Source organism: Oryx dammah, unplaced genomic scaffold (assembly GCF_014754425.2).
Source record: "Oryx dammah isolate SB20612 unplaced genomic scaffold, SCBI_Odam_1.1 HiC_scaffold_7, whole genome shotgun sequence".
In the NCBI taxonomy this organism is placed as follows: domain Eukaryota; kingdom Metazoa; phylum Chordata; class Mammalia; order Artiodactyla; family Bovidae; genus Oryx; species Oryx dammah.
The window spans coordinates 36,348,392-36,375,324 of record NW_024070191.1 but is presented as its reverse complement, the minus strand read 5'-3'; the positions used below and the strand labels follow the sequence as shown (position 1 = coordinate 36,375,324).

At 41.7% G+C, this 26,933-nt stretch overlaps 1 protein-coding gene across 1 annotated transcript; it reads right to left on the bottom strand.

Moving 5' to 3' along the window:
• Positions 1–1,909: 1,909 nt before the first annotated feature.
• On the bottom strand, positions 1,910–26,635 carry FNTA (farnesyltransferase, CAAX box, alpha). Its single transcript, XM_040243279.1, has 9 exons — positions 26,369–26,635; positions 23,882–23,967; positions 15,802–15,916; positions 12,226–12,330; positions 7,849–7,975; positions 5,646–5,794; positions 4,028–4,090; positions 2,801–2,972; positions 1,910–2,540 (listed from the first exon to the last, which is right to left on the bottom strand). The coding sequence occupies exons 1-9, from the start codon at positions 26,560–26,562 to the stop codon at positions 2,418–2,420; spliced, it is 1,134 nt and encodes a 377-aa protein (XP_040099213.1). The 5' UTR covers positions 26,563–26,635; the 3' UTR covers positions 1,910–2,417.
• Positions 26,636–26,933: the final 298 nt, after the last annotated feature.

The window sequence follows — 26,933 nt, the reverse complement described above, 5'->3', positions numbered from 1 at the left end:
ACAAATGTTTTTCTTCAAGAGAACCAAAAAATATACCTTAGGCATGCTTCCATTCAATCACAGAAAATACTGAGAAGACAGGAGTATTGTGAATCAAGTATGTAATTACTGATGCATCAAGTACATTGTTCAATGAGTGCAGGCAGTGAAGAATACAATGACTCAGTGCCACCGCCTTGATGTAAGTTAAGGTGCCAGTAGTGCAGATGGCAACACAGAGTATTACTGAACAATGAATTCTGAGCTAGCAGGCCCCTTAGAGGCTAACATGTTCATGGTTAATCGTCCAATGTTTATTAACATGTTAACAGTCCAATGTTTCATTGGACTAACATGTTGTTAGTCCAATGAAAAAAAATGCACCCCCAGGTCTCTGTATCCAACTGCCCATGAGGAAATAGCCCTCATGAGGATTATCAAAATAAGTCACTGTACATTTTAACCATGGAATCTCCTCACTTGACTCTATATTCACTAAGCAACCTTTTGATAAATGAATTGCCATCTAGTTAAACAGCAGGCAGGAAATGCCAAGTGGCTAGGCTGATGGAACTGCTTGGTCTGCCTGTTACATTTCTCAAAGTAAGTGAACTGCCATTATGCTTTTTATTAAAATCTCTTATGAGGCTGTCAGCAACCCTGAATCCAATCCATCTGGGGACACTGATGAGGGAGTTTCTGAGAACTTTTCTATACAACTTTTGTTCCTTATGACACCTTTGACCAGCATTCTTGCCTGGGAAATCCCATGGACAGAGGAGCCTGGCTGGCTACAGTCCATCGGGTTGCAAAAAGCCAGACATGACCTACTGACTAAAGAACGACACCTTTGAAACTGTCTATATAGGGATGATGCTTTATGAAAATTTCAAATATATAATCAGGGACTTTCGGAGTCTAAAACCAAAAACTGACAATAATACCCATAGAGGAGTATTTCCTCCAGCAGTTATTAAAATACTATTATTGGCATTTCCCTGGCAGTCCAGTGGTTAGGACTTGGTACTTTCACTTCTGTGGCCAGATGTAATCCTTGGTTGGGGAACTAATATCATACAAACTGAGCCTTGGCCAAAAACAAAAAAATTATTTAAAAAAAAATAGTTATCTTCTGAATTCTAAAGATGACTGTTCTTTTTGTTCTTTTGGTCATGCCTTGCAGCTTGTAGGATCTTAGTTCCCTAACCAGGGATTGAACTCTGGCCCCGTTGAGTGAAAGCACCAAGCCCTAACCACTGGACCACCAAGGAATTCCCTGTTCTACACTATATAATTTCTTTAGTTTTAGTTTGGTGCTTTCAACACTGATCAAATATTCTTTATTGGTGAGGTGAGATTTAATTATGTGCAGCTACAGAGAACTAGCTTGTTCAACTTTCAGCTCCTTTCTAGCGTGTCTCCTGAACTGTGGCGACTGCCTTCCCCAGATTCCTTTGCAGTTACGGGTGCTGGATGCCCTTTAGGTTCTTTCCAATCAGATGCACTAAAGAGAGCCTTCACACTGGAGCTGCGTCCGTGGGAAGGGAAGCAGGTGAGCTGATGTGGAACGTGGCAGGGGTGGACACGGAGCTGGCTCCCTCACCCAGCAGTTCCGGATCCCAGCGCAGGTACAGCAAAGTGATGGTCCAGCTCTGCAGGGGGTGTGCTGGGATATATTTCTGAAAGACCGGGTGTATTCTGTGAGCTATCTATATACCTCAATAAACCCTATGAGTTTAAACCACCTTGAGTGAATTTTGTTGCTTGTAGTTGAGAACTGACCACTTCCCATTTTAATTACATTTCTTTTAACACAGTCATATTTCTGGTTTCTTCAGTTTTATAGCAGTGTATTCTCTGCTTTTCTTAGCTGAGACAATGTCCCTTGTATACAGTTAAATGCTATTTAAAAAATCAAACTACTATGGCATTGTTTTAGGATACATCTGTCATTTTATTATAAAACCATTCTTTTGGCATTAGTTGGTTACAGTGAGAGCATGATGCTGTGAGTGTGGCAGAGCAGCTCTGATCTAACAACTGCATTCCGTTTTCTGAACCGGAAGGTAAGTTACTTATATCCTTTACATACCTGCAAACATTAACGCTGCAAATCCTGACACACAAACCACTTAGGGAGGAGTTGATGCTAAGGGGTTAGAGTAAATGTTGATAAGACTACAAAAGTTCCTTTATGGGACTTTCTGTTTTCTCTCCCTCCCCCAAATTCCCTGCTTAAAAAAAAATCAAGTTACTTGGACTAGTCTGAACAGCAGCAGCACCCAAGGAGCATCACACTTAGTCCATGTTAAAAAGCAGTGCCTGTGCATCGTATGCTTTACACCACAGGCAAAGGGAGTGACCGCTCTAGTTTTTAACTCCTTCAGTAGAGTCTCTTAAAAAAATAAAAGCATCCCATCAAGGTCTTCGAGATGGTGTTATTGCTGTACGTTTGTAGGCGGGTCACTTTCTGTGCTGTGTTTGCTTTGAAGGGATCTTCCAATGTATCTCCAGTATTCCTTTCTTATAGTGTCCTTTTCTTTAGCTAAGATTTCACATAACTAAAAATGAAAAACAAAAATTCATTAAAGGGAATGTGTAATTCAGTCCCTAGGGCAAACAGGGATTCTGGGCTAATACAGCTTAATTCAGGTCACAATCAAATGAAACAGACCACAGACCACGTGTACTGGTGACATGGGTGTAGCCCTGAACAGCAGAAGAGCCCTGCACGGAGTTCTGAGTAACCGTATTTTGAAAAGGGCATGCGTACTGGGGCACTGAGATTCCAGAAGAAAAGTGCTGTGTCCTGCCAGCTTACCTCTAACGCTTTATTAAGAACGTCCTCCTTATTGTCACATTGGTTTTCTAGCATGTCTTCATAGATATCCACGAGAAAGGCAATTAGGTAGGGAGAGCTGTGACTTGGTTGTAAGTCAAGTAATTGATTTAACAGATTGGGATATTTGGAAAGACCACGATCCTGCAAAATCCTAAAAAATAAATAAAACTATTCTCAATTTTGAGAAGAACAAGAATAGTAGAAAGATTAAGAGAAAATGAGCCCTGTAATATAAGCAAAAAAAGTATTTTGAATGAGGTTGAAATGAAATGAAATTTTTATTAGAGTATAGTTGATTTACAATGTTGTATTTCTGCTATACAGCCAAGTGAATCAGTTATACATATACATATATCCATTCATTTTTACATTCTTTCCTCATAGGTCATTAAAAGTATTAGCAGGGCTCTAAAATGAAATTTTTAAATTAAATCTGAGCTTTATGATGGATAATTAAAAGCAGAGTAAAATTAGCTAAAAAGAATAATGAAGTTTAAAGATAATCATTTATAACTCAAACTGTAACACACAAAACTAAAGGAAAAAACAAAACAAAACCATCTCCAAATTTAAAAGCGAAGAAAAAAAGACAGGAGAGCTGTCTCTGCTCCCTGAGGTGGCTGCACATCCCTTCAGCTCTCCAGCCATCACCGAGCCCGGCCTCTGACAGACACAAACGCCACGGAGCTCCACACTCTGTGCTCTTTGGGCTAGTGCCCTTGGAAACCTTTCAGTTCAACAAAGGGCCTGGTGAGTCAGAGGCCAGGCAAGAGAGAACATGCTGGCTTAAGGAGTGAGCTGTGTTACAGGAGATCTCCAGGAATGGCAGCAGAAAGAGTGGGCATGCATCTGTGCACTCTGCTTATAAATGGTGTATCTCATGTTCCTGTGATCCTGAGGTGAACAGAGACTGGTGTGTGTCTTCCGTTCTGTGACATAAAGACACAGGATTCATCAATACAGTTAAAACGGTACTATTGTTTACTCACGGACTACTCTAAAAACTGTGCTGGGATGTGCTTGAGAGGTAAAGAAAAGTGCCAAGGGCACTTTTCCTGGGTGCTGTCACAACACTCTTCCACTTACCTTCTTAGAGACAGAGAACTGGAGAATTCTTTAGTATCCTTCTGAATTCTGATTATGGAACACATTTTATGATCTCTCATATTAGGAGGTTAAAAAATAAAAGCAAAAACAACCTCTTACCCTTTCAAATAATTCCACGCACTTTCATTATGTGGGACTAGTTTGATCATTTCCAGAGTGTACCTGTAAGGAAAAGGTCACAAATAAACATGTATCACTTTATAAGAGCAGTGACAATAATGAGGAACAGCTTCTGTACAGCGGTCTCACAATGCGGCTGTATGCTTCCACTGACCTCTCCTGGTGGACCTGGGACCTCCCTCGGTTATTGTATCTAAATTAGAGACTCCCTGAGGCTGCAGTGGTCAATGCTTATTTACTAGTAATATGAAGGCTCAATTTACAAATGGAAAAGAAGTTAATGTGGGAGATTTCCTTTCACTTAGGCATTCCCTATGAAGGAAATGTCAGCAAAACAAGGAGACTTTCCTTTTTTTGCTAAAGCAACCTTGGGGAAAAAATCTTGTCTAACATCTATTTATACGAGAAAAATCATTACTCACTGAGAAAGGAGAACTAAATAATCTTCAAAGCTATAATAAAAAAATAGACAAGAAGATTATATAGTCAATTCCAAAACAAGATTACTAGTAAACTATCACTAGTGGTTCCCATTCCAAATGGCCACTCTCTACTTTTCTCTTCCCCTTAACAAGATTATTAATTTAAACCCAATTAGACAAGATTCCAAGGGAGTTATAGAACTCTGCTTCATTACATACTTGCTCAAATGAGTAAGTCACTGACTAAAGTTTAGTAATCTTAGTTTTGCTGCGGTACGGTTTTAATAGCATTTTTTTCACAGAAAGTAATAAACTCATTCATCATTATGAAAATTATAAAGAAATCTGGAGAAGAGAATTAATGTAGGACACTGGATTGTAGACTCTGTGTGTGTGTGTTAATTTAAATCACCAGACCCAGCTGCTTAGAACAGGTAAAATTAGTGCCAGCTGCCTTGTTTCAAGTAGAATAAGGGCAAGGGAGAGGCAGATGTACCATAAAATCAGCTCTTCCTAGGAGCTGCTCAAACAAACCTCACCATTACAATATGACTATGGTCTCATCAGGCTATAAAAACAATAAACTTTTTCAAATTTTAAACAGACAATGAGATAAAGCAGATAAAGACAGAAAAGAGGGTTATGGATAGAATATAGAAATGCATGTCAATTCAGAACTTTGGAGATCTTCTGACAGGATTTTGTATGCTAGAGCATTTTTCAACCGGAGGTGATGGGGCTTAGGATGGGGTTTACTACTGAAATCCAGGGCATCAAGGCAGAGAATGCGGCCACACAGCGCAGAATGCACAGGACAATACAGACGCACTGGGCCCCAAACCCTGCACCAGAGTAAGTAACGGAGCATCAGGGACTGTTATCTAACGTTTAAAGAGACAGTTTTTAAAAAAGCTCCTCAGACGCTATGAAATATGATTTCTCCTCAACCTACAGTACCAACAATATTTCAAGAAACTTAAGACACTAAAAGTAAAGGTTTCCTATACACAGTATTAATTGTATATTTATCATTATAGGTTTCATCTAACTATCCTGCCCTATTTGTTCCATGAGGGTAGGACTGGGGCAGTCTTCATCTATGCTGTATCCTGATGCGTGAGACATGCAGGCACACAAATATTCTTTTAAGGAGTGAACAAGTGAAGATTACTAACTGGACTTCTCTCTCCAATATAGCACGATCATTGTAGCCCGTAGTGTTCGAAATTACGAAGTATCTTTGGTTCCAGACAGAATTATTTCTCACATCCTCTTTGAGAAGTTGGTCTACATACTGCAGCTCACTATCCCAAAGTTTAAATTCCTAAAAGAACATAAAAAAATAAAACATTCAATTAGGAATGTCTTATTATTTATAAACAATGAAAAGAAATAAATAAGGACTTTCCTGTTAGCGAAGTGGATAGGAATCCACCTGTCAGTAGAGGAGATATGGGTTTGATCCCTGGTCCTGGAAGATTCCACGTGCCACGGAGCAACTTCATAGTCTGTGCTCTAAAGCCCGCAAGCCGCCACTGCTGAGCCTGTGTGCTGCAGCTACTGAAGGCCCTGAGCCTGTGCTCCGCAACAAGAAGCCTGCACATGAGGAAGACTAGCCCCTGTTCACCACAACCAGAGAAACGCCCTATGCAGCAACAAAGACCCAGTGTAGCCATAAATAAATAATCAAAAATTTTTTTAAAAAACAGAAATAAAACTTTAACAAAGTTAAGCAGGTAGAACTGAAGACACGAACTCATTACGTATTTGGAGGGGAGTGATGCTGCAGGTCAAGGAGATGGAGGGGAAGGAAAAGTCATCAAAGACAGGGGCATGGAGGACTTCTCTGCTGGTCCAAGGGTTAAGACTCTGCCTTCCACTGCAGGGGGCACAGATTTGATCCTTGGTCTGGGAACTAAGATCCTGCATGCTTCATGGCACAGCCACAAAGAAAGATAGGAAGGGTCATGAGGAATGAAAAATTAGGGAGTAAGAGTTAGCAGCCAAAGTGGCTGTAATTCAGTACCATCTTGTGGAAAACAATCGAGATACCTAGAAGGATGTTTTAACTACTTGACCCAACTTTTTAGAACTATTCTAAAGATTAAATCCAAAGGGAAAAAAAGTATATCTAACCAAGTGCTTATGTACTGCTTTTTGGTTTGCTTCCTGTTTCGGCTGTGTGGCTCTTCGCTGTAGCACACAGACACTTTGGCTGTAGCATGTGGGATCTACCTGACTAACCAGGGACTGAATCCAGACCCCCTGCATTGGGAGGGTGGCGTCTTAGCCACTGGACCACAGAGGAAGTCCTTATGCATTCTTTAAGCTGAAAATGTAGAAGAAAAAGCCAAACTCAGTAATAAGACAATGATTACCTATACTACTGTATATTAATTTTATGTGATTTGATATTACATACATTAAGTAAAAAGAAGTATTCAAAAATGCACATATATGGTAACATATTAAAATACATGTAGATAAATATACACAATTGGATTTAGATATAAATTTTTACGTTACAAAGCTGTTTTAATTTTTAAAATTATGGAGAGAAGAGAACTAACAAAGACAACTTGAAAATTTTTGGTGAAATACTCATGGTATAATAAACAGTGCAGAAAGCAGCAATCACTGGAAAAAATTCACAAGACACAACACTACAATTGTTTGATGGAACAAATAAAAATGCCCAGAGTGGGAGTTGTAACTATTTTCTTCTATTCAGGATTTAGCATAAAATTTTAACAAGTAGGCAGAAATAAAATACTCAATAGTTACTGTAAAATCAGATTACAAGGTTTATGTATGCAATACCTTAATACATAAAATGTCCTTGTTAATGAAAATAACACAGCTGTATTAAAAAAAACTTTACTGCCGGCAAAGACTGAAGGCAGGAGAAGGGGACGACAGAGGATGAGACAGCCGGATGGCATCACTGACTCGATGCAGATGAATTTGTGCAAGCTCTGGGAGCTGGTGAAGCACAGGGGAGCCTGGTGTGCTGCAGAGTCGGACGTGACTGAGCGACTGAACTGAACTGATCAAAAGTTTACAACTACTTTTTCTATTCAATTTGCTAGCAAATATAATATGTGATGTAAACTCAATCAAAAACTATTTAAAAGTCACTATTATTATTCTTTAATGTGAAGTTACTCATCAACATATCCCAATAGATCATGAAAGTTAACCAACATGAAGGATGTCAGGTTTAATTAAGTATCTTCATAGTTCTTAATCATCTTAATCATTATTGTGTGTAATGATCTATATGTGTTTCAGTTTAAGTATACTTATAATCTGATAGTAATTTAAATTATTTGTTACAAAAATAAAAATGTGAATAACACTGTAATAAGAAGACGATACCTGAATAACCCACTGTCGGTGTTGCCAGGCATGGTAATTCTTTGCATCCTGAGTAAGAATATCCGCAATAAACTCAAGCTCCTGTGATGGGTCTCTCAGCCATTCCACCAGCACTCGCCTATGATGCCTGAATTCAACAGAAGGAAGTTTTATGTGAATTTACCCCAAAACCAAAGTATCAGCTGCATGTGTTGTACTAGGTGATGCGGAGGGACGTGCAAGAAACTGAAATTCACCTCTAATTCTCAAGACTCTACTGGGAAGAAAAGGTACCACAGGAGAAACTCTAAGAGAAAAAATTTCAGAATGCTGAATAACAACTGAGAAACAGAAACAGTGATTTTCATGTAAAATAAATCCAGGTACCAAGGGCTTAAAGGTTTAAATGCAACTAAATCTGGAAGAACAGTAATCTCTCAACAACTACAATATCCTGTGAAAGAATTTTCAACATGCCCATATGTCACAACCTGACTATAGGAAGCATGATCCTGTCTCATCAAGTATGGAAGCCCCTCTGTGTACCAACAGGCTGCCAGTTTTCCTTAAGGCTGAAGGGCCACCATTCAAGCAACTGCTTATTACACCAGCTCATGGGCAAAACAGAATCCACATCTACTCTGGCAAACAGCTGTGACAAGTTGGTCAGAAGAGGAATTTCTGTACTAGGAAAATACTTTATGTGAATTTTATCTCAATGGAGCTATTTTTAAAAAACCATTAATATTCATTATATTAAAATAACCAGAGGTGATGGAGAAAATGGCTAAAGAAAGATTTAATGCTTAATGGATGACCTACTCCACATGCATGGAAAATTTAAAACTTCATCTTAGACAATATTAAGAAGCTAAGATTCTACCAAAAGGAAGATCCCAGAGGGAAAGTTTTCTAAATAATTTATTTAAGAAGACTTATAAGTCGGTGAACATTAGTAACAATTATTTTTCCAGGTTACTGATAAATTCTGTAATTCAGGAAAAACTTAAGAATTAGGTCCTCCACCATGTCAAAATGATTTATCAGAGCAAAATACTAAGATGTTCCATGATTTAAAGATTATTAATTAAATACAGGGGTTGATCTTACAGTGTAAGTTTTCATGGTGAGAATTTAATAAAAAGTGCAATTAATTGGCATACATGATTTGAATTACTTGTACTATCCTAGTTATGACAGCAACTAGTGGAGTGGGGAATCTAAAACGCACTGCAGGACTTCCCTGGTTTTAGAGTGGGTAAGAATCCGCTTGCCAATGCAGGGGACACAGGGCTGATCCCTGGCCTGGGAAGATCCCACATGCCGTGGAGGAACTAAGCCTGTGAGCCAACTATTGGGTCTGTGCTCTAGAATCCAGGAACTGCAACTACTGAGCCCACCTGCTCGAGAGTCTGTACTGAGCAACAAGAGAAGCCACTGCTATAAGCCTGCACAGGGCAATGAAGAGCAGCCCTCGCCTGCCACAACTACAGAAAGCCCATGTGCAGCAGTGAAGACTCAGTGCAGTCAAAAATAAGTAAATATAAAGTTTAAAAACTGCATTTAGAAAATTAAAAAATAAAATGTACTGCAATTAAGAACTCCTGGGTTTCCAACAGCACTGCTCTGGGTAGCTCTGTATTTTGTTTTTCATAATGATAGATGGTAATGTGTTAATGAGAGTCTGCAGTATCCAGAGAAGGCAGCTACTTCTCTTCAGCAAAAGCTAGATGCAGTCAAATGCTGAGAAAGCTTGTGATGTCTGGATACTTTTTTTTTAAAGATAAAATAATACATAGTTTATATATCTCTTCAGGTAATTTTCTGGATTTTTTTTTTTTTGGCCATGCTGTATGGCTGTGCAACCTCAGTTCTCTGACTAGGGACTGAATCCAGGCCATGGCAGTAAAAGCTCCAAATCCTAACCACTAACCACCAGGGAACTCCCGTCTGGACTTTTACAGCTTTTATATAAAAACACCTTATTACGAAGGATATAATAACTTTTAAAAGAGGGACTGAAAACTGTCTAGTCACTTTTTTACTAAAATAACTTTTATAATGCAATTTCTCAGGAATATAACCATCATCTACCCAGAAAGAAGTGACAGAGGCAAAGTTGTTTAAAATTCTACAGATGGAAATCTGCAATAGCTATCACTTCCATGCCTTGCCAAATGCTGTTACTTCCTCTCACATCTATTATGTTGTAACTGTTTGAGAAGATAAGTATCTATTTAGGGTTCATACTCCTTCTTAAGGACAGTATTGGATTATGCAGATAATCATTACCCAACTGGGCCAGAGAGCAGTCCCCTCCACCACAGGTCTGCAGCTGGGAGCCGTTCCTTCTCCAAAGGCTAACCTGTGCACTGGGTCCCTTCCCAACTCCAAGCGAGCCCTGACTCTGTTCCCTTTTTCTCCAGATTTCTCGCCTTTTCCCTTTCATTAACACTTTCCCTCACATCATGAAGTCTTTGCCGCTTGGGGAAAATAAAACCCAAAAGACACAGCCTGACCAGCTGCTTGCTCTGTCTCTTTCCCTAACAGCCTCCTGTGTCCCCTGTAGGTGCTGCGTGCTCATTTCCTCTTCCTGCCCACCCCCACCCCGCCACCCTCCCTGACACCTCACCGCCGCCCAGCTGCCCACCCCACCCTGGCGGAGGACTGCTCACTGACAACCACCTGTGGAACAAACCCATGGGCTGTCTCCACCTTCTGCTCTCCTGGACCTCTCAGCAGGAGCCAACACTCTCATCTGCTCCTTTCTTCCCAAAACTCCCTTCTCTTGGTTCCTGTGAGCACACTAGCTTCTGGCTCCTTCCTCTGTCATCCTGGAGCACTTCTCTGCCTCTCGAACGCCAATGCTCGCCCGTGTTGTCCCCAGCCTCCTCTAATTCTCCCAGAGCATCCTCATCCGAAGCCGTGACTTCAACCACAGGGGAGCATGGTTCAACCACTCCCTGCACAGCTTCAGCCAGGTTTTCTATAAGCACATCAAAGCCCACTTGTCCAATCCTGAATCTACCCTTCTTTTCCAGAAATGTGCTGCTTTTTTCCCCCAAAATTCCCCAAGTGGCTGGCACCACCATTCTCACCCGATGGTCAAGCCAAAATACAGACATTACTCCTCTCCGCCACTCCCCTGAGAAGTTTAACTTCAAAACCTGTTGCTTCTGTCTCCAAAGCCTCTCTCACATGTATCCCTCTACCTCCCTGGCCCTACCACACCCTCTCCCATAACCCCCACATGGCAACAGCCCGCCAGGGCCCTGGGCCTACTCTGCTATCCTCCACCTGCCGGCAGAGAACCTCCTGAGACACACACCTAAAACCTACATTAGGATGTGTCAGAAGCTCTCCACGGCGGCTAAGGTCAAGTCCAAGCCCTTGTCAATGTCCCTGAGGCTCTTTATGCTCCTGCTGAGGACTCCCCAGAGGCCCACCAGCCACATGGAACCACACCCAGCTCCCTGAGCGCATCACGCCCTTTCATGTTTCTCCCCAGAGTCTTCTCTTGGCCTCAGCGGTCTTTCCTTTCAGAAATCATCCTCAATTCCAGGCATAAAGACGGGGCAGTGTGTGTGCGTGTCGGTCACTGTACTGGGAAACACTGAGCGGGGGTGGCCCTGAGGAAGAGCAGGCAGCCAGTGGCGCGGAGTGGGGACAGCTCTGGCGGGCGCCACGGGCCGCTCCTCCTGCACCAGGACCCAGCAGCCCGGCGCCCCCCACCCCACTACAGCCGCCTCCCTGCATGCTCCCTGCATGCGGGCCCACTCAACGCTGGGAACTGTCCAGACTCTGCCTTTCTCTCCTATTTGTTCTCTGTCCTGCTGCTCCAAACTTCTCTCCTCCCCCCTTAATAAAACCCATACTCTTGCCTAAGTCAGGAGCTTCATTTTTAGAACACACACTGTAAGAGCCCTACTATCATACTTTCCACACTGCTCTGCAAAATAACTGGTTTCACTATCTGCTTTCCTTTTCAGACTTTCATTCATCTTTGTATCTCCAGCATCAATGAAAAAATTTTTAATAAACAAATGAACAAAAGACCAAATACCAGGGACTCGTTTTATAACACACTGAATAGAAAACTGAACAGAAAACTGAAAAGATTTTCTGCTCAAATTTTTTCCTGATTCTAGCAGTATTACAGTTAATGTCAAAGTCTTAAATCATGGCAGCAAACATTTGAGTGTCAACTGTGGGTCAAGTGCCATTTCACACACTAAACAAAAAGTCACCTCAGTTCTCCTAACATGTAAGACAGGTGACATGAGCTCCAGTGCAGGACTACAATCATAAACGAAGGAACAATGCCTCATGGTTCGTCACCCACAGGCAGGCACCAACTGACTAGCACAGCAACTCGTTTCCTTCTTGTGTTCATCTTACCACACTTGATAGTTTTTGGGCTGCTCCTCAATTATTGCCGAGATGTAGTTCATTTCCTCATGTAGATCCTTCTGAAGCGACTTTAAGAGAACTCTCCGGAAATGCCTACAGCAAATAATAAGTATCCATAGTGTCATTACTCCACGTACATGGCCAGGCACAGCATCAGATGTAGCAAGAAGACAACAACACAGACACATTTCTGGTAAGTATTCTATGTAACCAGTAAGGCAGGGATTTAACTGCTTGTGGTTGTCCAAACTTGTACAACTGGTGACTGGAAGAATCAAGAATTTTGAAGTAAAAATAGTGAAACGCAGCAAGTGTAAGACAGAAGAAAAGAACCAATCAGTGATTATTTTCAGGTAATACTCTGGTTACTAGTTCCTACTGCACAAGCATCAACAACCTCTTCCCTCACATGGTATAACTCGCTCATTTAGACACATTATTCATCTAATACACAAATTTCATTACAAATATTACCAAATATTTTACTTTTAAAACCATCATAACAATGCTACTTATAACTGAAACAAGTTTCTCTTCAATTTCTTCATAGGTAAAGTCAAACATTAAATAACACCTTTTTCTCTAAAGACACAATTAGTTCTGGTCTATTTTTACTTCAAAATCTCAAAATATTTCAACTCAGTATATAAGAAGGGACCAAAAAACTATTCTAAGTTATCTTTTAAAATGAAATGCCAAATAGAAGAAATGACAGCATTTCTATTATAATTTTAAAAATTAGGTTTCACAAAGCACATACATATTCAATTTGGTTTATAAGGTAATTTCAGGTGTACTGTTTTTAAGAAAACAGCAAATAAGTTCAGGGATTTTAAATAAATTCTAATTTGCTCTGAGCTGTATACAGTAAAGAATTTCTTACAAGCTAAGAAGTGCATATTAGAGACAGAAAGTGATGGAAGATGACACTAATAGTTCCAGACAAACTTCACCCTCTAATAAGATCCTACTGGAAATGGCAACCCACTCCAGTGTTCTTGCCTGGAGAATCCCAAGGACGGGGGAGCCTGGTGGGCTGCCGTCTATGGGGTCACACAGAGTTCGACACGACTGAAGCGACTTAGTAGTAACAGTAAAATGACAATAAAGAAAAAGCATGCATCCACAGGGATGAGGGGATACCAGAGCAACTGCAAGAGATCAACAAACTATGGAAAATGGCAAACTGACAGTTTTGAGTGACCTATAAAAACACCAAGTTCTGAGGCAACTCTGGATGGGCTTCTGGTCACCTGAAAGACCAGCTTTGATTTAGAAGCTTAGAATGTTCAGCCCCGCCTCCCGTCCTCCAGACAGGGGAGAAGGACTGGAAACGGAGTTCACAAGCAATCATGCCCACATGAGGAAGCCGCCATCAAATCCCAGCAGGAGGGGTTCGGAGAGCTTCCACCTGGGTGAACACATCCATGCACCAGGAGGGTGACACACCCCCACTCCTCGGGCCCAGAAGCTCCTGTGCTCAGGACCCCCGCCCTCCCGACCTTACCCTATGGACTTCCCCTGGCTGCATGTCTCCATCTTTTATCAGACCCTTTAATCAACTGGTGAACCTAAGTGTTTCCCTGACTTCTGTGAGCTGCTTTCAAAAATCAGTCGGCCCCAGGAGTGGATGCTGGAGCCTCTGATTTACAGCCCGCCAGCCAGAGGCACAGGATTTGCGATTGGCCCCAGGTGGGGGTAGCTTGTGGAGCAGAGCCCTTAACCTGCAGAATCCAACACTACCTCCAAGAGGATAGCATTACAGTTAAGTTAAATTACAGGACACCTGTGGGCTGTCACAGAGAACCGCCTGGTAGGGGAAAATCCCACACACACTCGGGGACCAGAAGTGAAGTGCGCTATGCGCAAGTGAAGAAAACATGCAGGAGAAGGAGGACTGGGGTTTTCCTAAAAAACCTCGACAACACACAAGTGGCTTTATTTTCTGGAAAAATCGGAAGCAGAAAGAAATATCAGACACAACGCAAAGCACGGTGAGGTAAAGGCTGGAAACAAGGAAATTTAAAACAGTAACACAACAGGCCAGAAACCCCACCCCACCTGACTTCCCTGCCAGAACTGACCTCCAGAACTGGGGAGCCAAACGGACACTCCTATGACAGCTCTTCTTCAAAACCACAAAACAGCCAGGAGAAAAGACCCAGAAATGCTGACATACGAAGATTTCACACAGAACAGCCACACCTCCACTAACTTCACAGTGAAGCCCTCTCGGTGAGCAGTCCTGCAACACGCAGAGATGCCAAACCAGGTTTTTCCTGCTTCCACTGTAGATGTGAAAGGAGAGCCAAGAACTACCAGTCATTTGAGAAAAATGTGTACATGGAGGAAAGAGACCAAAACAAACAAACAGAAAAATGAAAATATATCCCATCCATGAAATAAAAAAAACAAAATGCTACTAAAAAGGACTACCCAGAGAACAAAAAAAGAGCTCTTGTAAAATAAAAATGAATGCAGGGACTTCCCTGGTGGTTCAGTGGCTAAGACTCTACGCTCCCAGTGCAGGGGGCATGGGTTTGATCCCTGGTCAGAGAACTAGAGCCGACATTCTGCACCTAAGACCCAGTGCAGCCGAATAAATAAATACATGTTGGGGGAAAAAAAGAGTGCAGACCAAAGAGTTAAAAGATAAAGTTGGGGAAGTATCTCAAAAGCAGATAAAAAGAGAGTTGAAAATAAGAAAAGTCTCAGAACTACAACATGCAACTAAAAGACACTTCAGAAAGAACAGAGGAGAGAAGTAATTATTAAAAGAATATTAAAAAACTCTACCCCCAAAGTTAAAGAAAAGGTTAAAATGAAGGAACAGGAATCTTCTCAATAGAGGCTGAAGGAAAGAGAAGGACAGTTTTGAAAACCTGAAGGAAAATGATTTCCAATCTTGAATTCTATTAGTAAAGCTGAGAAGGGACTAAAGACACTCTAAAACATAAAAAAAATCTCAGTAACAATTTCCCATACGTCCTTTTATATAAGTTTTCCTCTCTTCGAGGATCTGATCTATAAAATGAGAGTAAATCAGGAAAGGGACAGGTGTGGGATCTCAAAGACAGGGACGAGACACAGGGGAGAGCTGCAGGCCTGACGTGCGGGGCCCAAATCTGTGGAGAAGAGAGCTGAAGGGTCCCCACTGTGCTCAACAGGGACCAGACACTCAACAGGAAGGAGACACTCGACAGGAACAGAGTTTGGAAGACAAGTTATTCCTTGGTAAAGAGAAAACAAACTGTGATGGAGACAGAATAGGAGATGGAATTCTGTGTCTTCTGTGGAAAGACTAATATTTAAAATTAAAAAATTAAAAACAACCAAGTATGTTATTTATAGAGGAGATTTTAAGGAAAAACACCGAGGAGTTGTTACCTCAGGGAATGGGACCGTGTAGTGAGAAAGAATGGGGCAGAGACTGCTATTTTTCATTCAATGTGACCTTTAAACTCACATGTAACTTATTATTTCGATAAAATATTAAAGTTAAAAAAAGCCATCCAAATGAAAACCTCAGACATTCAGACAGAGAATAGTGATGATGTGTCTTACCACACTGTGTAGTTGGCTGCATTTAACTCAATAGCATCTCTCGTTAATTTAAAAGCCCGCTCACTTCTCTCGTCGCGCTGCAGGACAGCCCGGAAATAATCATAGACGTCCTGAACTAAAAATGGAGCACACAACTGCATTAGGACGGTCTTTCTTGCTTAGAACTACCACTATAGTACAAAATGTTGTTTGTTTTCTATGTCTAGGAGGAAGACATCTTATTGCATGTATATGGTTTACAACAATAAGTGAAAGAAGGCAAGCCCAGCGATGGCGACCGCCAACCTGGGGATTTGTCACAGCCACAATGCATGTGACCGAGCTCACTGCACACTCGGGGTTGATGCCAGACGCCAGATTCCCCAATGATGTTGTGTATTAAGGAAAAACTAAGCATGCATATACTCTAATATTCACTTGGCTATTTTTTTCACATTTTATTTTGATCAGTTTCTTAAACTGAAAAGGAATCCACACCATGACAGAAAACTCAAACAGTACAGAAAGTTCACACTAAGCTTCCATTCCACTCAATTTCCAGTCCTTCTCCCGAGAAGCAACTGCAGAGTGATTCTAGTATATCCTTCTAAATATATCCTATCAAATATTAGATGATTCTAATTCTATCCTTTTTTTTTTTTTTAAATACAAATGAGCTCACATCACACTCTTATGCTCTGGGCTGTCTCTTTTTCACTAATACACATTCAGTTCAGCTGCTCAGTCATGTCCAACTCTTGGCGACCCCATGGACTGCAGCACGCCAGGCTTCCCTGTCCATCACCAATTCCCGGAGCTTGCTAAAACTCATGTCCATCAAGTTGGTGATGCCATCCAACCATCTCATCCTCTGTCATCCTCTGCTCCTTCCACCTTCAATCTTTCCCAGCATCAGGATCTTTTCCAAGGAGTCAGTTCTTCGCATCAGGTGGCCAAAGGATTGGAATTTCAGCTTTCAGCATCAGTCCTTCCAATGAATATTCAGGACTGATTTCCTTTAGGATGGACTGGCTGGATCTCCTTGCAGTCCAAGGGACTCTCAAGAGTCTTCTCCAACACTACAGTTCAAAAGCATCAATTCTTTAGCGCTCAGCTTTCTTTATAGTCCAACTCTCACATCCATACATGACCACTGGAAAAGCCATAGCTTTGACTAGATGGACCTTTGTTTGCAGAGTAATGTCTCTGCTTTTTAATACACTGTCTAGGTTGGTCATAGCTTTTCTTCCAAGGAGTAAGCGTCTTTTAATTTCATGGCTGCAATCACCATCTGCAGTGATTTTGGAGCCCTCCAAAATAAAGTCTGACACTGTTTCCACTGTTTCTCCATCTATTTCCCATGAAGTGATGGGACCAGATGCCATGATCTTCATTTTCTAAATGCTAAGCTTTAAGCCAACTTTTTCACTCTCCTCTTTTATCAAGAGGCTCCTTAGTTCTTCTTCTCTTTCTGCCATAAGGGTGGTGTCATCTGCGTATCTCAGGTTATTGATATTTTTCCCGGCAATCCTGATTCCAGCTTGTGCTTCATCCAGCACAGCATTTCGCATGATGTACTCTGCATACATGTTAAATAAGCAGAGTGACAATATACAGCTCTGACCTACACTCCTTTCCCGATTTGGAACCGGGATGTTGTTCCATGTCCAGTTCTAACTGTTGCTTCTTGACCTGCATACAGATTTCTCAGGATGCAAGTCAGGTGGGCTAGTATTCTCAACTCTAATAATTTTCCACAGTCTGTTGTGATTCACACAGTGAAAGGCTTTGGTGTAGTCAATAAAGCAAAAGTAGATGTTTTTCTGGAACTCTTGTCCTTTTTCAATGATCCAACGGATATTGGCAATTTGATCTCTGGTTCCCCTGCCTTTTCTAAATCCAGAACATCTGAAAATTCACTAATACATTAATTCAAGGTCATATAAACTAGTACACATCTCTATAGAAAACCACTTGGTAATTTCTATTAAAAATTAAAACCGACTACTCACTGACCCTAGTTCTTAATCCAGTTAAGTTTTCTTACAAATAAACTCCTGTATGTGCCCAAAGCATCCAAGGACATTTATAAGAGTATTTGATAACATAAGAAATAAAAAAGCAAGAAAACTTGGAAACTGAAATTTCCATTAGTAAAGAATGAGGTTAAATCCCTCACGGTACACCCATACAACAAAACCCTGTGCAGCTACTAGTAACAATGCTGCTCTGTAATATACTGAACTGGAATAATTTCCAAGATGCTGTTGAGTGAAAAAAGGAAGGTGTATAATAGCAGCTATTCATTTAAAATACATGCTTGTTAAAAAAATATGCTTATTTATTTTCTATGGTTGTGCTGGGTCTTCACGTGGTTATGGTGCTTGGGCTTCTCATTGTTGTGCCTACTCTTGCGGTGGAAGATGGGTTCCAGAGCACAAGGGCTTAGCTGCTCTGTGGCATGCAGGATCCTCCCAGACCCACCTGCACTAGAAGATGGATTCTTACCTACTGGACCACCAGGGAAGCCCAATATATGCTTATTTATGAATAATACTAGTTGGAGGAACAAGAATGGGAAGAAGACATAATTTTCCACTGCATTCCACTACGAAGTTTACTGCATTTTTGAAACAACTGCACAGCACTGCATTGTATGGCCTCTGTATCTAATTCACCCCTGTCAATGTATGTTTAAGTTGCTTTCCTTCACTGTCCTGTCACTGTATTCTGTGCATACGTGCGAATTCAGCACCTCCGTGGGCTGTACACGTGGATCAAGATTACGTGCATTGTTGGTGCTGACAGACAGTGCCAGGCGAACCTCTCAAGAAAGGTCTGATCAACATACAGTGCTTCCAGGAAGGCATGAACACACCTGTACTTTCCACATCCTCACTGAGACAGTGTCAGACTTTCTGATCTTTGCCATCCTCTCAACTGAAGGAACTTTAGACCTTGACAATTTTTATCCTGTTTTATTCTCATTTCCACAAGAGAAACTGAGGCTTAGGGAGATTCACAAGTTCACATGGCCCAGAGTACTTTGGAGGTAGAGGTTAAACATACAAATCTAGTCTGATACCCAAGACCATATCGCTAGTCACAATGAACTAGGTAGGAGGCACTGCAGTTGAAATGCCCTCACGTCACAGCACAGATTAATGTAGAGAACAGATTAAGGCCCCAGACAGACTGCTAAAATAACCCAGACGTTTAATATTCCCATACTTCTTTGGCCACAATTAAAAATCTATGTGGACATGCTATGCTATTTTTCTTAAAGCATACAATTTTCCAGTTACTGACAAGAGCTCACAAACTTTTAACAGGCTGCATGCAGTATGGATGTCAGTATATCCTAATCTACCTAACCATTCTCCTGCTACTGCTGATGTAGCTTTTTTTCAATTTGGTTTTATAAAAATCACTACTTTAAGCATCCAATGACTTTTCATTAAAAAATAAACAATACACATGAATGTACTTATCTGTGTGCCTTCCCCAGTGGCTCAGTGGTAAACAATTCACCTGCGATGCAGGAGACACAGGTTTAATCCCTGGGTTGGGAAGATCCCCTGGGGAGGAAATGGCAACTCACTCCAGTATTCTCGCCTGGAAATTCCCATGGGCAAGGAGCCTGGCGGGCTACAGTCCATGTGGTGGCAAGAGTCAGATGTGACTCAGCACGCACACCACACACAGGTATGTGTGTCCTTAGGATACAACCCCCAAAGTGAAATTATCAGAGGAGAGCATGAATAATTATAGTTCTTTCCGAGCATACATAGATCCTCCTCCAGGGAATCTTCCCAACTCAGGGATCGAACCAGCATCTCCTGCTTGTCTTGCATTGGCAGGTGGGTTCTTTACCACAAGCCCCACCTCGGAAGCCCATAGCGAGCACACGATACTTTAGAAAGCACCGCAAGTTTCTGGGATCCGGTGCCGCTGCCCACTGCACTGGATCTGTGTCAGTGGGAATGGCTGCCACCAGCCCAGTTTACATGTCTCTCCAGACATTTTTCCAAGCAGATAAATGTAGCTCTGTTCTTGTTTATTTTTAATGAAGTTGGTATAACATTTTCATTCTGCTTTTTGGCATTTTCCCCCTCCGTGATGTGTCCTTTCATGCCTGTGTATATACATCTCTGTCATTCTTCGTTCACTTTTCCATACAGTGGACATGGCACAATTTACAGGTCAATGCTATTTTTTTTTTAAAGTGGGACTAGGATACTCAGTCTTAGGTTATATATTTTAAATTGACAGAATCATAAATAAATTTTGGGTTAATAAATAGAATTTTAAATTCATTAAATTTTTGATATTAAAATTTTATATTAAAAGTCTTTTAATTAAAAATTATAAATTTCATATACTATCATACTCAAAGTTTCTAAAACTTACGTGCCCCCTTTTCATTCAATATTATTTCTGCAATCTGTCCCTATTATAACAGATCTAAGATCCTCTTGGGCTTCACTGATGGCTCAGTTGGCAAAGAATCTGTCTGCAATGTAGAAGACTCGGGTTCTATCCCTGGGTCAGGAAGATTCAATGGAGAAGGGAATGGTAACCCACTCCAGTATTCTTGCCTAGAGAATTCCATGCACAGAGGATCCTGGCGGACTATAGTCCATGGGGTCACAATCGTACACGACTGAACAACTCACACACACACACATACACACACACAAGATCCTCTTACTGGTTATACAGCATACAATTGTATGACGATACATTTATCTATTCTTCAAAACACAAATATATAGTTGGTTTCCAATATTTTCTTTTTTCAAAAATTACTGTAAATTATAAGTTATCAGCAATGTTTCTTTATTTCACGTGCATAATTCACTCACTTATCTTCCCTGGTGGCTTATAAAGTAGTTATCTTCCCTGGTGGCTCAGACGGTAAATAATCAGCCTGCAATGCAGGAGACCCAGGTTCAAGCCCTGGGTTGGGAAGATTCCCTGGAGAAAGGAATGGCAACCCACTCCAGTATTCTTGCCTGGGAAATCCCATGGACAGAGGAGCCTGGCGGGCTATAGTCTATGGGGTTGCAAAAAGTTAGACATGACTGAGCGACACACACAGACACAAACACAAAGACACACAGACACAGACACAAAGACACACAGAGACACACACACACACACACAGTAGTTACTTCTATTATCCTCGATTTACACAGGAGGAAACAGAGGTACTGAGAGGTAAAATAACTTGTCCAAGGTTACAGAGCCAGTAAAGTGGTACAGTTAAGAATCTGAACCAGGTGGTCTGGCTCTGAAGTCTGTGCTCTTAGCCTCCTAGGACATGTCTTTTTGTTTTAATTTTTTTGGTTGCAAGGGGTCTTAGTTACTGCATGCAGGTTTCCTCTAGTTGTGCAGAGTGGGTGCTACCCTCTGGTTGTGGTGTTTGGGCTATTCATCACAGGGGCTTCTCCTGTTGCTGAGCTTTAGACACACAGGCTCAGTAGCTACAGCTCAGGCTCGGCCCTAGAGTGTGGGATCAGCAGTTGTGGCACATGGGCTTAGTTGTTCTGAGATATGTAAGATCTTCCTGAGCCAGGAATCAAACCCGTGTCCCCTGCATTGGCAGGCACATTCTTATCCACTGTACCACCAGGGGAAGTCCAGGGACATGTCTTTGAAGCCATAAGCCAGAGTGAACCCAGAATGAATCATGAGAAGCAACATTTAAAGGTTCTAAGATGTGAGAATTTCCCACTTTCACTCAATATATACATGACAGTGCTTTCTAAAATGGCTAAACATACAAAAATTTCCAACTGAAAACTATAGATCTGTTCATACTTCTCAATTATCTGATGTCACAAAATAGCTTAAATTATTTTTCATTTCTAATGATAATGGATTTTCCCCCCTTATTTAATGGTCAATGAAATTACATCTTCTATGAAGTGCCACTTCACACCCTTTGTCTATTTTTTGATTAGTCTGCCAGTTTCTTTAACTTTCTTTATAATTCCTTATAAGGTTCTGAGTATCAATCTTCTGTTTATACATCTTCTCTCACACTGCTGATTGCCTTTTAACTTACTCATGGTGTCTTCTGTTGCACAAAGGAAAAATTCTGATACACTCATAGATCAGTTTTGATTGATGGGTAATTTTCCTCTTTTCCTTTGTGCTTTCTAATAATGATATATTTAAGATTTAAAAATGTCGTTTCTTTTAACCCTGCCAAAAAGATTTTATTATTTTTAACTGAAAGAGAAATGTATGGCTTTGTAAGTTTCCATAAAGTGCCTTACAAATCTGGAAAAGTTGCAGTTTTCATTTCTCTGATCACTGGTGAGGTTACTAGCTCTTCACAGACATTTCTATTTCTTCCAGTGAATTATCTCTTCATGTATGATCTCTCTCATAATTTGGAAGCTTTTCAGTTTCATACCTTCTGATCTTTTTCTCAATCAATTCTGAGTTTTACATCTTCCCTAATTCTTTCTTTACCCTAAGAATGAAAGATTATACTATTTGCTCCTAGTATGTTTACAGTTCTGTTTTAGAATGTAAATCCACATGTAATCTATTTTATGTAAGGTATGATATAGGGATATAACTTTGTTTACAGCCAAATGCACATCATTACTTGATTAATCCATCTTTCATACAGATATAAAATGTCCTTTTTATCAAGTATTAAGTTCTTACCTACATTGATAATTTTTAATTATTTATTAATCTATTTATTTCTACACCAGTTCTACATGTTAATTTTTTTTGATGTATAACATAATCACATTTATTTAACAATGTATGCCAATATAAAGGGCAAAGTTCAACAATGCAAAAGTACAAATATTTTTGCACCAACCTAATATTACAATTACAAATAATAACCTATTCCTCTTTCATATTACTGAGCCTACCCTGTGTTATAACCAGAATAATAATACAGAACAGGCATTTGACAGAACCAGTTTTCTTCCTATAAAGAAACTACAAATGAGTTTCTGCTGGAACCTTCTCAACAGAGATTTCAATAAGGTATAAACAAAGTTTCTTAACTAGAAGGGGCTATATAACAAAGTACATTTCACATGCAAAGTTTCATATCGTTCTTCAGAGATTCTAGCATAGAAAGACAGAAGATTTTTCCTGCAGCAACCCAGGGGATAAACAAGATCATCTCAAAATCCTTCCTAGCTCTAAGGTGTAAGGTGTCGTCACTCAGTCGTGTCCGACTCTTTGTGAGCGCATGGACTGTAGCCTACCAGGCTCCTCCATCCATGGGATTTTCCAGGCAAGAGTACTGGAGTGGGTTGCCATTTCCTTCTCCATACACGGTAATTATTAAGTTTAGTAGTACACTTTCATATTTGGTAAGGCAAACTCTCATACCATTATTCTTTCTTTACAAACATTCTTGACATTATCCTATAATCAGAAAAAACAAGCGGTTTTTGTAAAAGAGGAATGACTTCGGATAACAGAGCCTTAACTGAAAGAAACATATATATACACACACACAGACACACAAACATACACACACACACACAACTACAAAACAAGCATTCTCTCTTGTTTATCCTTTCCTTGAAGAATAACATCTGCGTGATCTTCAATTTACAAAGCATTTCACATTCATTATGAAAGAACACTTTGTCAAAGAAAATAATCCACTCACTTTAATAGCAGAAATGCATTCGAACTGAGTCAAACATTTCAAGTTAAAATATAGTTTAAAATGCTCATGTTTCAACAACCAAAGTTTATTCTAAATAAAACAGTATATCATTTATCCACATGTAATTTATTTTATGTAAGATATGATACAGGGAAAAATATCAATTTTATGTGCAGATTAAATAGTAAATGAAAAGCACAATCACATAGTAGCCACTATGTATTATAAAATAACATTTAGGACTTATATTTACAGTATGTCCATTCTTAAGACAAAATGAAATTTGTTATCATGAAAGTGAATTACAAAACCCTCCACAAGATTAGTTTAAGTCATTTAGACCTTTATCAGACAAAAATCTGTCATCTATCTATAGTTGTGAATTTCAATTTTGCTACTAATTTGACTTACAGGACTTTTCCCAATAAAAAGTAAACTTACATTTCTCACTGTAAATGATCTGGACCACTGGATTGGGGCCATCATTCTGCGGCACTGGATCTATATCAGCCCATTCTGCTCTGTCCCTGAAAATATAGATATTTTTCAGAGATTATATTCAAGCATTAAAGAAAAAACGAAATTTGATGTACTTTAAAATGTCAATGATTACACTTTAACTTAAAACTAATGTAATCATGGTGAGATTCTTCATGAACAAGTCTATCACTTTGTTTTACAATATTAAACTTTAAAATAAAAATAAAGTGAATAATTTTCCAATTAATTTAAATCAATAGTTCTCAAATTTAAAGTTTTACATAAATGCAAAAGTAGTTTTCTGTAGCAAGTACACAATAATTTTAAATTAGAAATCAATCCAATTCATTGGTCTAATAAGACTCTTTGGAGTCAATCAACATTTTTAAAAAATTTAAATAACACTTTTTTATTTGAATAATCTGAATAACTAGAAATTTATATTTAAAAATAAAAGTAACCACTATCATTTCCTTGTACACCGAGAGGTGGCCCAGGTGGTCAGTAGAGCTTGGAATCTGTAGAACACTGGCTCTACCACTGAGCTAGCCACTGTGACCTTAAGAAAGTTACTTACACTCTCTGGGCAGCAATTTTGTCATTTATAAAATGGAGATGATACTATTACCAACCAACTTTAGAAGGCTATCTGGAGGTTTGAGACAACATGTTAAGCACTGAAAACGTGCATAATAGTAAGCATACAGTACATATTAAATATGCCTATATACACTATACAATTAGCAATGTATTATACACTAGACACACTAAATGTACCATATAATATTACTATATGCTTAAGTATATATGCTGTACGTTATAAACACAGCACCTAAAAACGCATATAGCAAACATTCAGTGACTACAACTTCTCATTATCAAAGCTAAAACAGATTATAGTGGCAACAATGGGTGCCTATAGACACTTCTGTGTAAACGGCTCAGTGTGACCTAATTTTCTTCAACCACTCTTTTACTTACATTCTTAGCCTATTGCCCATTTTTCAGTTCTGTGTACTAATCAGCTACAGCTAGCAAAAATTCTGTGGTATGTAGACAAATCCTAAAATTGTGTCCATTTTATAAGGAGAAATGCAAGGGAAAGCATGCGTTTCCTGAGGTGTGAGACCTCGATGCCGAGCGGTATGAGAAAACTAGGGCTTCCCTGGTACCTCAGCTGGTAAAGAATCCCCCCGCAATGCGGAAGACCGGGGGTTGGATCCCTCCATCGGAAAGATCCCCTGGAGAAGGGACAGGCTACCCACTCCAGTATTCTTGGGCTTCCCTGGTGGTTCAGCTGGTAAAGAATCTGCCTGCAATGCAGGAGACCTGGGTTCGATCCCTGGGTTGGGAAGATTCGCTGGAGAAGGGAAAGGCTATCCACTCCAATACTCCTGGGCTTCCCTGGTGGCTCAGCTGGTAAAGAATCCGCCCTCAATATGGGTTCGATCCCTAGGTTGGGAAGATCCCGTGGAGAAGGGAAGGCTACCCACTCCAGTGTTCTGGCCTGGAGAATCCCATGGACTGTATAGTCCGTGGGGTCGCAAAGAGCCGGACACGACTGAGCGACTTTCACTTTCACTTCACGAGAAAGCTTCGGGGCAGGGGAATCTGACACAGGTCGGGGAGGAAACCCGACTATCGCAAAGCTCGGTGAGGAGCTCTGAGGGCTGTGGGGGCCACCTCCACCAACGGAGAGCTCGAACACATTAACGTTAATTCGAGGATGCAACCGGGAGGGGTGCCTTTCAAACTCGGTTCGTAAAATCTAGGCAAATCAGCCATCGGATGCGGTTTTTACCTAGAATTATGGGAGGGAAAATAAGACACGCGAGAAAAGTTAAAAATTTGTCATTCGACTCTGCAGGTTCAAGTGGAGTTTGGGGGGATGGAATGAGCATGACTGATAGAAAGCGACTGATGGGGATGGGGATGGACCGAGTGCCAGGCAAAAGTCGGGGACGAAAAGGCGAGAAAGTTGCGGCAGCGCGTACACCCCGCGCAGCTGGGACCGCGGTCCCGGCGGCGAGGGGACGCGAAACGGGGTTTGTTACCCCTTCTCATCCTCAGAGCCTAACTCGGCGCTAAAACCGCTGAAAGACAACGCTGAAGGGAAACGTCTCGGGGTCCCTAAGATTTTCAGGCGAGCTCTCCGCGCGTCGGCAGGACAAAACCACAAGGAAGACGCGTCCCTAAAGCGAGCCAGCCTGGGACCTTGAGGAAATCAGTCCCTGCCAGCAGCCCCGCCGCACACGAGCCCAGGCTCCGGACCACGGCAGGCCAGCGCCACGGACAACCTCCGCCCGCCCGGCGCAGGGCTGGCGCGGGCCCCACCCCCGCCGCGGACTCCCGAGGCCGCGCCATAGCGCCGGCCGCGGCCGCCCCGCCAGCCAGCCCGGCGCGGGCGACTGGGGTCTCCGGCGCCAGACGGCCTGCCGTGGGCGTTACCTGTACAGGACATAGGTGGGCGAGTCCAGGCTCAGGAACCCGTCGTCCATAGGGGACACCGCCGCCGCCGCCGCCTCTTCCTGCGGCGGCTGGGGAGGCGGCGGAGGAGGATGAGGCTGAGGAGGCGGCGGCGGCTCCGGCTGACCGGGCTCCCCACCCTGCGCGGCCTCCCCGACCCCGTCGGCGGCCGCCATCACTGCTCTGCCCCGAGCTGAGGAGGAGGCAGAGGCCCCGCCCCCGGGCCCGCCCCCAGCCCCGCCCCCTCCACAGCGGCCACTTCCGGTGTCCCGCGCCTACCATAGAGACGCGGGCCAGAGGGCCCCGCGCCCGGGCTCGGCCGTCTTCGGTTTGCGTGGGTGCGCGCTGGCGGGCCGCGTCTCGCTCGCTGGGACGTCGGTTTCCCCCACGCCCGGTCCGCGGGTATGACTGAATGCCTGTGGGTGGTGCCCCGAACGTGCTCGTACTGTTCGGTGGTTGTTGGTGCCGCCGGGGGAGCCTCGGAAGTCTGGATGTGCGGCTGGCGCCGGTGCTCCGCGTTAGCCTTCCAACCGCATTGACATTTACA